Source organism: Gymnoscopelus microlampas, assembly GCF_963454915.1.
Source record: "Gymnoscopelus microlampas genome assembly, chromosome: 21".
Taxonomy (NCBI): domain Eukaryota; kingdom Metazoa; phylum Chordata; class Actinopteri; order Myctophiformes; family Myctophidae; genus Gymnoscopelus; species Gymnoscopelus microlampas.
The window spans coordinates 20,513,019-20,527,149 of NC_139958.1; the positions used below are offsets into that span (position 1 = coordinate 20,513,019).

At 43.0% G+C, this 14,131-nt stretch overlaps 1 protein-coding gene across 1 annotated transcript in view; it reads left to right on the forward strand.

Annotated features, from left to right (window-relative positions):
• ass1 (argininosuccinate synthase 1) overlaps positions 1 to 14,131 on the forward strand; it is a 31,668-nt gene that overhangs the window by 10,285 nt on the left and 7,252 nt on the right. Inside the window, exons 9-12 of the mRNA XM_084046756.1 lie at positions 5,003 to 5,093; positions 8,894 to 8,978; positions 9,960 to 10,024; positions 13,893 to 14,024. Of these exons, the coding sequence (XP_083902882.1) occupies positions 5,003 to 5,093; positions 8,894 to 8,978; positions 9,960 to 10,024; positions 13,893 to 14,024 (373 nt within the window). The remainder of the gene's footprint in view (positions 1 to 5,002; positions 5,094 to 8,893; positions 8,979 to 9,959; positions 10,025 to 13,892; positions 14,025 to 14,131) is intronic.

Genomic DNA, 14,131 nt, shown 5'->3' on the forward strand with positions numbered 1-14,131 from the left:
CCACCCAGCTGGGGCCTCCTGGGTTCCAGTCCTGGCTCCTCGGGGCCTCTATTGTTCCCCTGGTTTGCGCTGCCGCCGGCTGCGACGTGGGAGGGGAGCCATTTCATCGTGACACCGTGACACCAAAATGTCACCAGTAACAGTAAAGTACAAAGGCGGCGGGCCAGACAGATGAGTCCCCAATGGACCGGGTGTCACAGGGAGGCAAGGGGTTCCACGCTTCTGGACTGGAGGGGCAAGGACAGAGCCACTGTATCTCTCTCTCTGTCTGTGTCTGTCTGTCTGTCTGTCTGTCTGTCTGTCTGTCTGTCTGTCTGTCTGTCTGCCTCTCTCTCTGTCTGTGTCTGTGTCTGTGTCTGTGTCTCTCTCTCTCTCTCTCTCTCTCTCTCTCTCTCTCTCTCTCTCTCTCTCTCTCTCTCTCTGTCTCTCTCTTCCTGTCACTCTCTCTTTGTCAGTCTCTCTCTGTCTCTCTCTCTCACACCCTACACAGCTTGTCCTGTTGAGAAATGTGGGGAACAGAATGGGGGTGGAAAAACAACTCAATAGCGTAGCAATGAATGATGACAGTATTGTGTAATTGATTTCATTCATGGGTTTTGCCGTGGCCCATTTACTCAAATATTAAGTCGATCAATGGCATTAAATACAATGAAATATTTATGGTGTGGGATCTAAAGTGGTAAAGGGATTTGAATACATTACGCAGGTTGCGATATGAGGGATTCAACTTGAGCAGCAGCACTGTAATAATTCAGTAATTTGCCATCCATGAACAGCATCAATACCTCATAAGTAATTTAGAAAGCTATGCTATGTTTGTTAATTTGTCTACATATAAACACAATTAATGAATTAACCAGATATGTACAATCAAGTTGAAAATGGCAATTGACGAAAATACAATCAATACCAATACTAAAACGCAAGACTGAACTAACTATTTCATTCATACACGTACGCAGAATGTTATATACCCAGATGACCTTTTTTCAAAGAGGTCATCTTGTTCTTGGTATCTCTTCTCTGTATCTTTCCCTTTCTCTCCTCTTGTTACAACCCTAAAGGCCCAGGGCAGACCTCAGCTATTCAGACAACCACCTCCCCCACCTGTCGCACAATGCCCCCACTCTACTCAACACAGTCAGATTAGGAAATGTCCAAATGGTCGCTCATATGTTCACCAATAGATAAGAACTGCCCGGGAGTTCAGATTACTCTGTGATTACCACTGTATCCTTCCTGATAATAACACACCATCTTGCCTGTAGCAATGTTGACTAAGTGACATTGTTTGTTTACTTACCCACACATTAAGTTATGTTAAGTTAAGCGCTTACGTTTTCCACATAGTTTATGTGTTAAGTGGATTATGCATTGCATCCGCTTGGGTGAAGTGGATTCAGGTGTATGATTGAATTAAGTTACCGCCCAAGCTAAACCTGGGTAAGTATTTCACATTATCAGTTTTAGATTTCTATATTGTGAAATTCCTAACATAAGGATAACAACATGATGCCACAGATGTCGCCAAAAGAAATCTTCCAATGTACTTCCTCTCCTCTTCTCTCTCTTTCCCTACACATGAGCAGTCGAGGTCCGCACCCTGAGGCATCCTGACACTCGTCCCGAGTCATTAAAACATCACCTCAGTCTTTAATTATAGCCTCTGTCACTGGGCTTCCCTTGGCCCTGTCAGCTCTTTGATCGCCGGAGCTGATGGAGCGCCGCTAGTGTTGACCAGGAGTAAAGGAGCGTAACGCCAGTCCCTGTTCCCCAAGAGGAAATGAAAACTTGTTTTCTGCCGGCCGCTTGGCTGGGCTTACTAGATGGATGGATAGAAGATCACCCGGCCTTAGGGGAAGGATGTGAGGTTGTAGGTCCCATGTATGCATGCTCATGTGTCCTTTGAAGGAGGGAGGTCAGCGGTTGTCATGTGCTTTGCCCTGTGCCTAGGTCTGATTGTTTTGACCTGTGATAGTTAGTGAGTGGCCTCAGTGTTTGCCTGCGCTCACTTTGCTTTTTCACTCTGCTTGTGAGGGAACCTGTAATATGTATGAGCCATCCACCGTGATTAACCACAGCCCTATGTACTTCATCGTATGATGATAGGGCATTGAGAGCTTGCAGATCGGCTATTTTTGACAATTCTAGCCAATGTCCGCTTTAATGACGTGCCCAAATTAAGTAGAGAATTCAGCCGAAGGCCCAATATTAGCCAAATGTACCTGGGTATTGAGATATAAATGTTTGTCCACACTTAATATTTTATTCTTGTTTCAATTTGCTGTTTGCATTTTAAGGAGGAGGACAGACTTGAATCGTGGTCATTTAAGTGTTATTTCCAACCCAGTGGGCCAAAGATTTCGTTTTTTCTTCTTTCTTTTTTTTACCACACTTCTCTCTATATCTCCGTCTCCCTCTCCTTCCCTTTCTTTCACTGTCCTCCCTCCGCCACCTCTGCCTTTCTTTTGGTCCTATTGGCATCAATTGAAAGCCAATGAGGCAGCTAACGTGTGGAAAGAAATTTACTTGCTTTAAGTTCATGCCTCGCCTCGGCTCTCTCCTTCGCTCTGCGGGCCGCATTCAGCACAACAATATAACAGGAGCAAAGACTGCCAAAGGAGCTGTTCTGTGCTACATGATGGCATGCTTCACGCCCCATTTCACACCAATGCCCCTCTCTCTTTCTCCACCCCCCACCTTCTCAATCTCTACCTTTTCCTCTCTTTCAGGGCCATGGCTTTGGGACAGGTTCCACCTGCAGGGGGTTAGAATTGAAATGCATTGATCGCTAGTGCACTGGAAACAAGCCTATTACATTGCTTTGCCCTTTTCTTTTTATCCAGCAGTGTATAAGTTTGAGCTCTCATCTCGTGAGCACGCATACGCTTGCGAGGATCGTTTAGTGAGCAATTTGTGCTGTGTTCCTTATAAGCTTATATGGATGTTTGTTGTTTATGTGTTTTTTGATGGCGTCAGATGACAGTTTTAGTTCAGGATCTGCTGCTCAGTTCAGGCAGTACTTCTGTTGTCCTTTTTTTGTAGTTGTGTATTTAAGGCAATAGAAACGGTCAGCAGAGGGTGAACCAAAAATACTAACGTTATAAATAACGGTTGCTTTGATGAAAATGTGCCAGTTTACCTGTAAAATCCCACAAGAGTCTGTCACTGACCATAAAGTCTGTCATCCTTTCAATCCCCTGTCGTACTCACTGTCAGTGAGGCAGTTCAAGGAATTCTCCATTATGTGGTCAAGATGTTTCCATAAAGTAGTATTTCGTAAATTGCTTTTAGGCACTTTTGTGGGTCATGTTACAAGGCTCTGCTAAAAACGTTCATTTTTAATTTTATCAAAGATATTTTCAAAAATAGCCGATCTACAAGTGTGAAGCGTTGTCGGCTTGTAGATCTTCTATTTAAAAAAAAAAACATAAACATAAACAACCATAGGTCTATAACCAGCACACAGCCCAACAGGAATCCTGTAATTGTTTCTCATTTGAAATTCATGCCATACTCCCTTTTTAGAGTATGCAGAAATGACTGCCCTAAAATGGCTTTTTGGGGCAGTCATTTCACCCCTCTCCTGTTTGCTCCCGTTGGGCATCTTTCAGGGCACTGAGGCGGAAAATAAGGAGAGAGAGAGAGAGAGAGAGACGGATGCTTTCCAAGTCAATTTTGGTGTTTAGTTAAAAGGAAAGAAAGCGATTACGCTGCTCGTTTTCTCCTCACTGACTGGCGGCAAGCGGATGGCGATTAGTTATTGTATGATGATTTAGCGTCTGGTAAAGCTTTCCATTTAAATGCACCCAGTAGTTATGGGGCATAGTCCCCCTGCAATTTGCCTCAGCTCAGGAGACATTGTCCATCGTCTTGTCCTAATGCTGTGTAATTGTTGGGGGGGCGCATTGCTGGGTGAATGTAGCAGATTGCCGCGCTCTTTTAGGTCCTAGCCGGGACTTACTGAGATGGTTTTCAGGTCCCCACCAACTCATCTTTGTTGTAGTCTGCCCATTAACCTTACAACGCCTCTTTTTGAGCTTGTAGATCAGCTATTTTCGGCAAAGAGATATGGTGTAGAGGGGAAAAAGGAGCACACCTAATATAGAGCCCTGGGGGAGCCCCGGTCATCTAAGTTTAATATTTTATTAGAAAATGGAAAAAAGGAAATCTGAACTTGAAGATTAGAGGAAGTGAAATCAGGTAGCAGAAAAACGTGTGTATGTCTTTTGCACCAGACATGTGTTTTCTCATCACTGGACAACACAGGTGCGTCAATAGCGAGACCTTAACGCTCGTGAGGCGTGCCCAAGTAAATACCCTGTCAAGTGAGTACCCACGTCGAGCGGTCGATGGACTAGCTAGCTGTGTTGGACAGAATAGTTTATCACCCGTTTCCAAATTTCACATAGCTAGCTACATAATGTAAACAGACTGGCTACAAGCGGGCACATGTCACCTCAGCCAAAAGAAGGACAGCTTAGCCTATTCAAATGATGGGCGTGTGGTTTTGTGAAATGTTCTGGTGCAAAAGGCATACACGCCAGAAAAACCAAGGCTAATGATTTTTGCTGACACATTGCGCACAGGTGTAATATTACTGTGTGTTTCCTGTTTCCTGCTCAAATTGGTTCTGTGACTGTCATGTCAAGTATGTTTTGACTTGGCTTGTTCTTTTCTTGGGGATGTGGGTTACCCCTGCCCCCACCCCTGTGGTGAAGAGGTATACAGGGAAAATAAATCCAAATAGAGGAGAAAAATGAAACATTGATTTTTGTCTTTTCACTCAAGTCCCGATAGCTCTCTCAAGGTTATTTTTTCCCCCTGCATCATCCTCCATCTCCATTTGCTCAACGTACCTGAAGTCTGTTATCATCTCAGACAATAGAATCCATATCTGCTGTGCTATCCTTCAGATGAGGTCTCAAAAGGTCCAGGGTGTTCATCAAGGGCCATACAGTGTGAAATAGACTTCACTTCTGTGATTGTATGTGTGTTTCAGAATCATGCCCCAGCTGACCTGTACATGATGACAAAGAACCCAGAAGATTCTCCCAGTGTCCCTGACACGCTCGAGATAGAGTTCAAAAAAGGTATGCGAGTTTGCAATGAGTGTCACCTGTTTGTCCAGCTGTTGCTTCTGTGTTTGTTTTTAATTCGTATCTGTGTTGTTAAAATGTTTCAGAAATATTAAAAAAGGTTTCCATTTTTTTCAAGAAGCCCTGTTGTGGGGTCCTCTGGGTCAGGGGTCCCTGGGGGTCCCCGGAGCCTACTTTTAGAACCACTGGACTAACAGACCATAATAGCTCTTTGCCAACTTATGCACAAGCGCAGGCTAAGATATGAAAACTGTGACCCGTCACTCCAGATATGACTCCTTCATGCCATGTTCAATCGTCCTTGCCTCTTCATCTCTATTTAACATTGACACTTAAACCCCCGAGGCTACAGTTCCCATTTTGCCCTGGCTGTGTTTTATCACCAGCTCTGACCACCCAGACTTAACCCCAGCTCCTCACACCATTACTTGGTCCAACGCTGCCATGTTTTGCCCTGAGGCACATGCACAGACCGGAAGCATTAAGTCTAACTAATACACCCTGAGGGCTGAGAGACATGCTCATTAGATATATTACCACTGGGACTTGGGTAAATAGTGGAAAGTGTCACATGTTTGCACAGACAGAAAACGGCCAAAAACATTTGAGCCTGGGGCAAATGGCACAGATGTCCCCTTAATCCTTGGTCAGTGGCAGAAGCTGAGCGCTCGCTGAGGGCTAGAGGCTAACATCAATGGCCTGGTGGTCACTAGCCCCTCTCATCACACGAGCTTGGCTGACAACTTTATGAGCCGTAATTACAATTTGAAAAAAGTTCAGAAGGTTGGCACTTGATACTTTTGCAATTTATGGGCATTGATGATCCCCTTTTAACCACTTAAGCCCTATTTTATACTTGAGCTATTGGAAAATAACTGATCTACAGTACAAACTCACTTGCGATCGAAGTGTTATGAGCTTGTTGACCGTCGTAGGGTGATTAAAAAGTGGAAAAAGTTACCATTTTGAAAATGTTTGAAAAGTAAAAGACGTAAAGAAGAAGTAAAAGAAGATTTAATTTATTTGATAAAATGTGTGAAGATTTTGGAACATTTTCACGCCTAATGGCATGCCAAAATAGGGACACCAAGGTGAAAGTGTTTAATCTAATCCACTGGAAATAAAAAATAATTCACTGTTCATAAGTTGGTCTACATCTGTGGGAATGGATGTAGTTGTACCAGTTTCTCAGGGAAAATTTGTCATGATAAAACAAGTAGACTGGTAACCAGTTGACAAGAAAGGAGATGTCCTTTTTTGTTTAACACTGAAGCAGTGGTCGAAACCTAGCCTTGTTTCGCGGGCTCTTTACTGGCCTGCACTCCATTTTCACACATATTCTCTGTGCCTTTATTGAGCACCCTATGACAAAAGCTGTTTTAGCTGTCCACACAAAGGCCCGAGCCTGCTCCTCCTCCCTCTCAGCACAAGATCAGCGCAAGAATGTTTCATTTCATTACCCTCCAACCTTTTCATCGCAGCCTTTCTCACCAAAGTTTTCTCACTGATTAAAAAAGAATATTTAACAACAGGAACCTTTTCCCCGTCAAACACTCCATTCCCCACCTTCTCCCTTTATAATTTTATCCCTCCCTCCTTTCATCCCGAAGAAGGGGAGAGGAAAAAGAGACAGAGAGGAAAAATGTAAAGCAGTAATTTTTCCTACAACTGTGTCTGCGCTCCCATTGTCTGCACTGTTCGGGTGCAAAAAAACTGAAGAAAAGGATCACGGGGAGAAAAATAACCCTCAGTGAATTGATAGAACCCGTATGATGGAAAAAGCGAGCACAGAGACGAAAGACCGGTCCATACAATCCCGCGTTCACACACTCACTTAATTTATTTGAACTTTTAATCTAATTATTAAGTATTTGGGGGGCGGGGTTTGGGTGGCCGTTTTTTAATAGCGTGCTAACCGCTCTGCCCTTGATTGCGCTGAGAGAACTTTTCTCTTCTTTTTTTTCCACGGGAGCCACTTGAGATTCTCGGGATCTGGGAATGATCTGGTGACAAAGCCCTTGTCTAAAAATGTTTGTCAAGTCCTTCACGTGTCATTCCAACCAGGGCTTTTCTTTAACACACAGAAATAGCTGAAAAGCGCCCAGAAGTACTGCTTTTCTCTCCAAAGCTATTTGATTGGCAATTGTAAGTATGCTAAATGCTATTGAATACGGAACGGCCGAAGAATCGACTATCAGCAGATTTCTTCTTTTTTTTTTTTTTTCATCCTTCACTAGTCCTCAAAAGGTTTATATTACCCTCCACCCCCAACACACACACACATGATGTGCATACACTCACACGTGCAGGCACGCACACATACACGCACACCCGTCACCCATACACTGACAAACACACAATACCCCTTCGCCCGTGTTGCAGTGTGTTCCCTCTCCTTCACCTTTGAACTGTGTTGCTCATTTCAGGACAGGAATCAGGACAGTGATTGATTTGCACTTGGTTTCAGTAGCTGCGGAGAGAGAGTATTGTGGAGATAGCGGTGTGTTAAGCCTGATTTATTCGTACGGTCCTTACACAGTGGGAGCGTGACGAATGAACAATCTGAAAATGCATCGACTTCATCAAACTGTTCATTTGGTAATGCCTCGTTCATACAGGTTTTATTTTCCGTTTAAAATTGACCTGGTTTTGAAAATAGATTACGTTGCCTTATTGCCATACTCGTCCACAAAATCAATTGTGTTAAATTAAAGTGAATTATTTGCACGATATAAACGTTCCTGGTGTGTAAAGTTGCGCGCGGGTGTTGCACATCAAAGATAGCAGATCTACAAACTTGTAGAGCTTGTAGATGGGCTATTTTTGATGCACGACACCCATGCGCAACTAAGTAAAACTCAGGCTTTAGAGACAGGCTGATGGAATGATTGAAAGATGGACCATCTTATGCTATTCTCTGTAGCACATTTATCCCCACACGAGAACACACAGTGGCGCGAAAAGAAAAAAACAACTCATTGCTTAGAGTTAGTCCAGGGAAAACACAAAACCGAGTGTGTAATTCAATTAGAGAAGGGCCTGGCCACGATTTCACAGCCTTCAGATGAGCTGGCCCTTTGAATTTATTAGCACCTCTCACCACATCTCATTAGCAATGTTTTTATTCTTAACCAAGAACCATGTTTTTCTTCTTTTTTTTTTACTGAGATGCTTGTTGTCATCCACAGATTACTAGTGACAGTCATTGATTTTATCTATAGACTCAAATCTCCATGCTTTAGATTAACTAAGCAGTTCAATTCAGCACGTTTATAAAGTGGTTCATAGTCACATGTACGTCATATCTACTCTATTCACAGCTTTAAAGACAAATATTAGTGTCAGTACGCATGCAATATCAAAAGCAGAGGCATGTACCCCCCCCTGCCCCGCCCCCCAACCATCACTCTGTGGTCTGCTTGCTGTGTAGAGTTCACTGCACAGTTTACAGTTGAATAATATGGAAGGAGGAAGATGAGGTCCACATGGCAAGCTAAAAAACTGGGTATTCTCTTAATATGGCCGATGCCGATATTTAGAGAGCAGGGTAATATAATGCTGTATATTGCCGATATCATGTCGTTTTTTTTTTGTTTTTCTCCATTTGCTGTAGTTCATTCCCCTACACTCTCTCCACATTTCCTGTCTCTTTCTACTATCACTATCAAATAAAGGCTTAAACAATTCTGTATTTATTTGTTTTGGTGCAAGTATGCACAATTTATTATGTGGGCCTACTCGCTCTATTCTGATCAGCCAAATGCATCTTGTCTCATGCCATCTGAACCTTTTAGGAGTGCCTGTCAAGGTGACCAACAAGAAAGACGGCAAATCTCAGGACAAACCACTTGAGATCTTCCGCTACCTCAATGACATTGGGTAAGTCCAGTATGACGGTAATTCTCTAACTTTTTTTTAATTTCAAGGACCCCCAGTTTGATGTGCGTTAGGCGGACGGTAACGGACCCCATTTGATCTAATTAAGCCTTACAGGTCCATTTAGAGTTACAAACCTGTAAGGGTCCATTTGGTTGCTAACTGTCAATCGTTTACTGTAGCTGGGGACCCCCTGGAACCCCCCAGGAACCCATGGAGTTCCCCGGACCCCACGTTGAGAACCAGTGTGGGGCGACAGTGGCGCAGGAGGTAGATCGGCCGCTTGGGATTCGGAAGCTTCCTGAATCGATACCGAGCTCCCCCTGTGTTACTGTCGAAGTGTCCTTGAGCAAGACACTGAACCCCTAAAACTGCTCCCGATGAGCAAGTTGGTGCCTTGCATGGTTCCCTCCGCCATCGGTGTGTGAGTGAATGGGTGACTGTAATACACATTGTAAAGCTCCTTGCATAAAGGTGCTATAGAAATGCACCATTTACCATTTACCAGTGCAGTATGGTCTGCATAGCCCTACAGCTGTTGCATTAAGAAATTGCCTCCAGAAAGAACTTTACAGGAACTGGTTAACCTCTTAAACCCTCTATATTATCCCTCTATCTCACAACTATTTTCTGCGAATGTTCCCCCTAGAATAGGAATGCTAGGTGGTTAAATATTGTTGCACTCAGTAATGGTACTGAAAAAGTACCTTACCTTTGAATACTTTTCAAATAGGTAAGCAGTTTGTTATGTCATAACAACCTGCCTTACTCTGGGAAAAAACCTTGTGGTAATAAAAATAAGAAAAACTTTACCAATGATGTTGATAATATTCCTAGCACTGCCAAAATGTGTTATGTAGCAGAAGGTTTATAACAGGTGTCTTTTCTTCGCTGGATAATTTCCATCTAAGTTGTCTGGACTAAACACGTCAAGGGTCTGAGATACTGGTGTAAGAAACTCTGGTGTTCTTTCCTATTTTGCAGAGGGAAGCATGGAGTAGGCCGGATTGACATTGTGGAGAACCGTTTTATTGGCATGAAGTCGAGAGGTAAGAAATTGGATTTTCACATGATTTTTGTCTATCCTAAGCAGCAAGCACCTTGGTTATAGCAAACATTATATTTTGCATCTCAGAAGTCCTATTCACTCTAATATGCAGACTGACACACAGATTCAAATTCTAAAGGTGTTATGAATACAGTTGGATTGGCATACCTTCTCTGAAGTAAGTGCTTGTATTAATTTTTTCACACCCATTCAAAGCCTTCCTTTTCGACATCAATGCTTTCAGGCAATTACCGTTATTTTACATGAGTGCTTAAAGTGTTCCACTTACATTTCCTCTTGCATAAAAGTGGGCTGGAAGGCAAAAGCAAATCCCTCTGGTCAAAGAAAAAAAAAGCCTCTGACTTGTCTGTAAGTTTAGGTGTGAAGTTACCCCCTGATTTGTACATGCAAAAATATGCACGCGAAAAACACACACTGTGGACAAATAACCGTTATTCTTCAATGGATAATGGATGTACGCCCCACACACACACACACACACACACACACACATACACACACACACACACACACACACACACACACACACACACACACACACACACACACACACACACACACGTTATAGGTAGGAACTACAGGCCACACCACTGGCTGCCTTTTCTCCTCTCTGCATGTATCATGCCAGCATATACATACAGTACAAGGGTAGTTGGCTGTCTTGTTCTGGCATACTCACGCCCGAGTTATACTTGTCGCGTCGTGGAAATAGCCGATGGACTATTCAGCCGTGACACTTTCTCACTTTGCTGTGACTGGCAAATTGACTAGCCAGTGGACTGTGGCTGTGGCACGAATTGGCAGGTTGAAAATGAGGAAACCCACTTTTCTCTGCCCTCGGTTGAGCAAAAGATCACAGCTTTTTCTCCCAAGCAATAGGAGGAGGAGCACAGACTGTCACAAGTGTTTACAGTGTTGTGTTTACATTTTAATACAGGTGTGGTGCTTTGGCAATACTTCTAGTTGTGTCTCCTATTCATTGCTGTTTGGGTCTAAGTTATCTTTAAAGTTGAGGTTGTAATATTAAAACATAATTTGTTATTATAAGATCGTTACTTCTAAAGCGTCTGGACTGCACTTAGTTTAGTTATAGATATTAAGGCAAAAAAATTGCAATGCTGTTTTACTATTTATAAGTACGTGTTTGAGTAAAATGAAAACTTTTGTTTTGTTCTGTAAACTGCTGACAACATTTCTCCCAAATTCCAAATAAGAAAATATTATCATTTGTAGGACAATATTTCTGGATAGGACATAAATCTTATGGATTGCAGCTTCAAGTGGTTAATTTCTTTCCAGTGCTGTATGTTTGCAGTGGTGGTCAACTCATTTCCTTGTTGTGGTGTTGCAGCACTGCTATATAAATACAAAGAGGAAACGCTGTGTCCAAGTGGCTGAATAACTACCATAGATCATGCGTTTGTCTCCTTTGGAATGGCGATGTGTCAACACAATAGATGCTGCAGAGCAGCTGAATGGAGACATGTCATATTTATTTGTGTTCCCTTCATAGACAGGGTCAGAGGTGTTGGGGGAATGGAAATGGTTTTGTCAAGAATGTTGTCAATGTGCCACAAAACACTCAACAGACTGTTGTTGTCCACCTGTCACAGCTCTGTCAGGCCAGCTAACCTGGGTGCCATTAATGGTATTAGCTGCAGTGTATCTATAGAGGGCGGTAGGAAATTGCTCTATCCTTTTAGGATGAATAGGCAGTCTCATCCTCTTGTCACTGCCATCCATTTTCAGAGACTTGTCACTGAAAATGCCGACGGACGTGACTAAACGTTTCTCAAACCCGAGAGATGTGTCAGTGTGTTTGAAAGAAGTTTATTTCTTTGAAACGAGTTTGCAGTCATTCATATTTACCCACCTCAACCCCCCCCCCCTCCAATCTCTCTAGCATAGCTTGAAAACACACAGCATCTGTTTAAAAGAGGGGCTTTTCTCCCTGAGCGTACCCAGATACAGTAGCATTTGTAAAGTGTGGCACCATAGGGTCAGCTGTATAGAACAGCGTTTGTCCAAATACTGTCTCCCAAAATTTTGCCCATAAATCTCACAAACCACTACACCGATCAGCGCCAAATGTGCACGCTGCCAGCAGGCCAGCACCTCAATTTCTGAAACCCATTTACGACAACTGTTTCTTTAGTGACTTTATAATCTCAGATCCACTGTCCCTCCAGGCTATGGCCAGTCTGGAGCCATACTTGGAGGCCAGTATGTCCTCAACTCCATATTCGAGCAAGACTAACATCACATTGATGACGTCATGATGTCACACACCTAGTCACTTGCTATCCAAAGCTACACATTGCACAGGGAAGCCATGCCATTATCGGACCCTGTCTTGTTATTATTCACTTGTCTCTGTTAAGCCACCTCTTTTTTGGTGCACTTAAGCCAAACAGGGTTGGAGGGCGGTTTAACTGATTTATCTGATGTAGCCAGCGGAAGTGTCCCAACGTGTCCTCTGTGGCCCTGGATCATCTAAAATCCACACGACCCTGTTGGCTTGGCTCAGGTTGCCACCTTTTCAAGGTTTACATGATTAGCTGTATAAGTAAGCTCTACTTTGGGCAGTCTGCACACGGCACATCATGACTAAGTGCTTGTCTTTCAGATCCAGTGTTGAAGAATTTGGGGAATCAATCTTTTCATCTTAACTGCTTACCCGAGTAGAAGAGACATCTTCTCATTTAAATCTCATGGAATATAAATTAGATTGCAGGAACAGCAAACATTTTTTTATGAAATGTCACCATCTTAAGGCTAAATTATACTTTGTTGCATGACCCTGACGTACTTTAAACTGAATCATTTTGAATAATATTGAACAATGCTGAATAATGACACGGTTTCAGTTGAAAACACAGCTTTTTTGTCTAGTAACAATTTTGTTGAAAGTATCGTGCAGCAAAGTAGCCTTAATCACTTACCCGAAGAAAATAAACTGAAAAGCTTTTTGAATCTCTCATTTATCATACTGCTATGTCTTTTATCCTTTGAATTGAGGTTTGAATAGCAGAACACATTTGGTAGAATTACTGTATCTGTATCGTAGCATTGTGCAAAATATATAATTGATAACTGATGATTTGAATAAAAAGTGACAATCGTTTGATATTCAGAGCCATCTGTTGACATAAAGCTGTGCAAATCACAGTGACGCATTTTAATATGTTTTCAACCATCACAACAAAATGGATAGCATTGGTAAAACTGTTGCACAGTCTGTGTTGCGGCATTTTTCTCTCTCCTCCCTTTGTTTGCAACTGACATTTGAGTGATGGCTTCATTTCTCCTGTCATCTCACTCATATTTCTCCCACTCTGCTCCCCACAGTCCAGAGGGGGTAAATTGCAGGGTAGACAGAGCCCTGGTCCAGGCTGGCAGGGGCCTCCTACCCCGTCATTTACCCAGGACAGGCTCATCCCTGGTTGGGGAGGATGAGCGCTGTAAGGGTGCATCTGTTAGTACCGAGACGGAAGATGATTGATGGCTAATAGACTTGTCTTGTTGGATTTAGTTTTGAATAGACCCCTTTTTTCCTAGAAGTGTCAGTGATAATGATTTGGTCCTGGTGGTAAATTTGAGGTTGTCATGTCGATTTGACCTGTGTGGAGGGGTCTTGCTCCTTCCTGTGTTCCAGCAAGCAAACATTTGGCCAGAATTGACACGTACGTGTGTACGTGTGTGTGTGTGTGTGTGTCTGTGTCTGTGTGTGTGTGTGTGTGTGTGTGTGTGTGTGTGTGTGTGTGTGTGTGTGTGTGTGTGTGTGTGTGTGTGTGTGTGTGCGTGTGCGTGTGCGTGCGTGTGCATGTGCGTTCATGTTTCTGTCACAGGGATTTATGAGACCCCAGGAGGCACCATCCTGTACCAGGCTCACCTAGACATTGAGACTTTTACCATGGACAAAGAAGTGCGCCGGATCAAACAGGGTTTGGGTATCACGTTCTCTGAGCAACTCTACAATGGTAAGTCGCTCAAATTGGCAGAGGCACAATAAGCAGTTAATTAGGGGGAACGATTATATATCTAGCTTTAAAGGCAAATTGCATACAACATTATGAACGCACCTAAT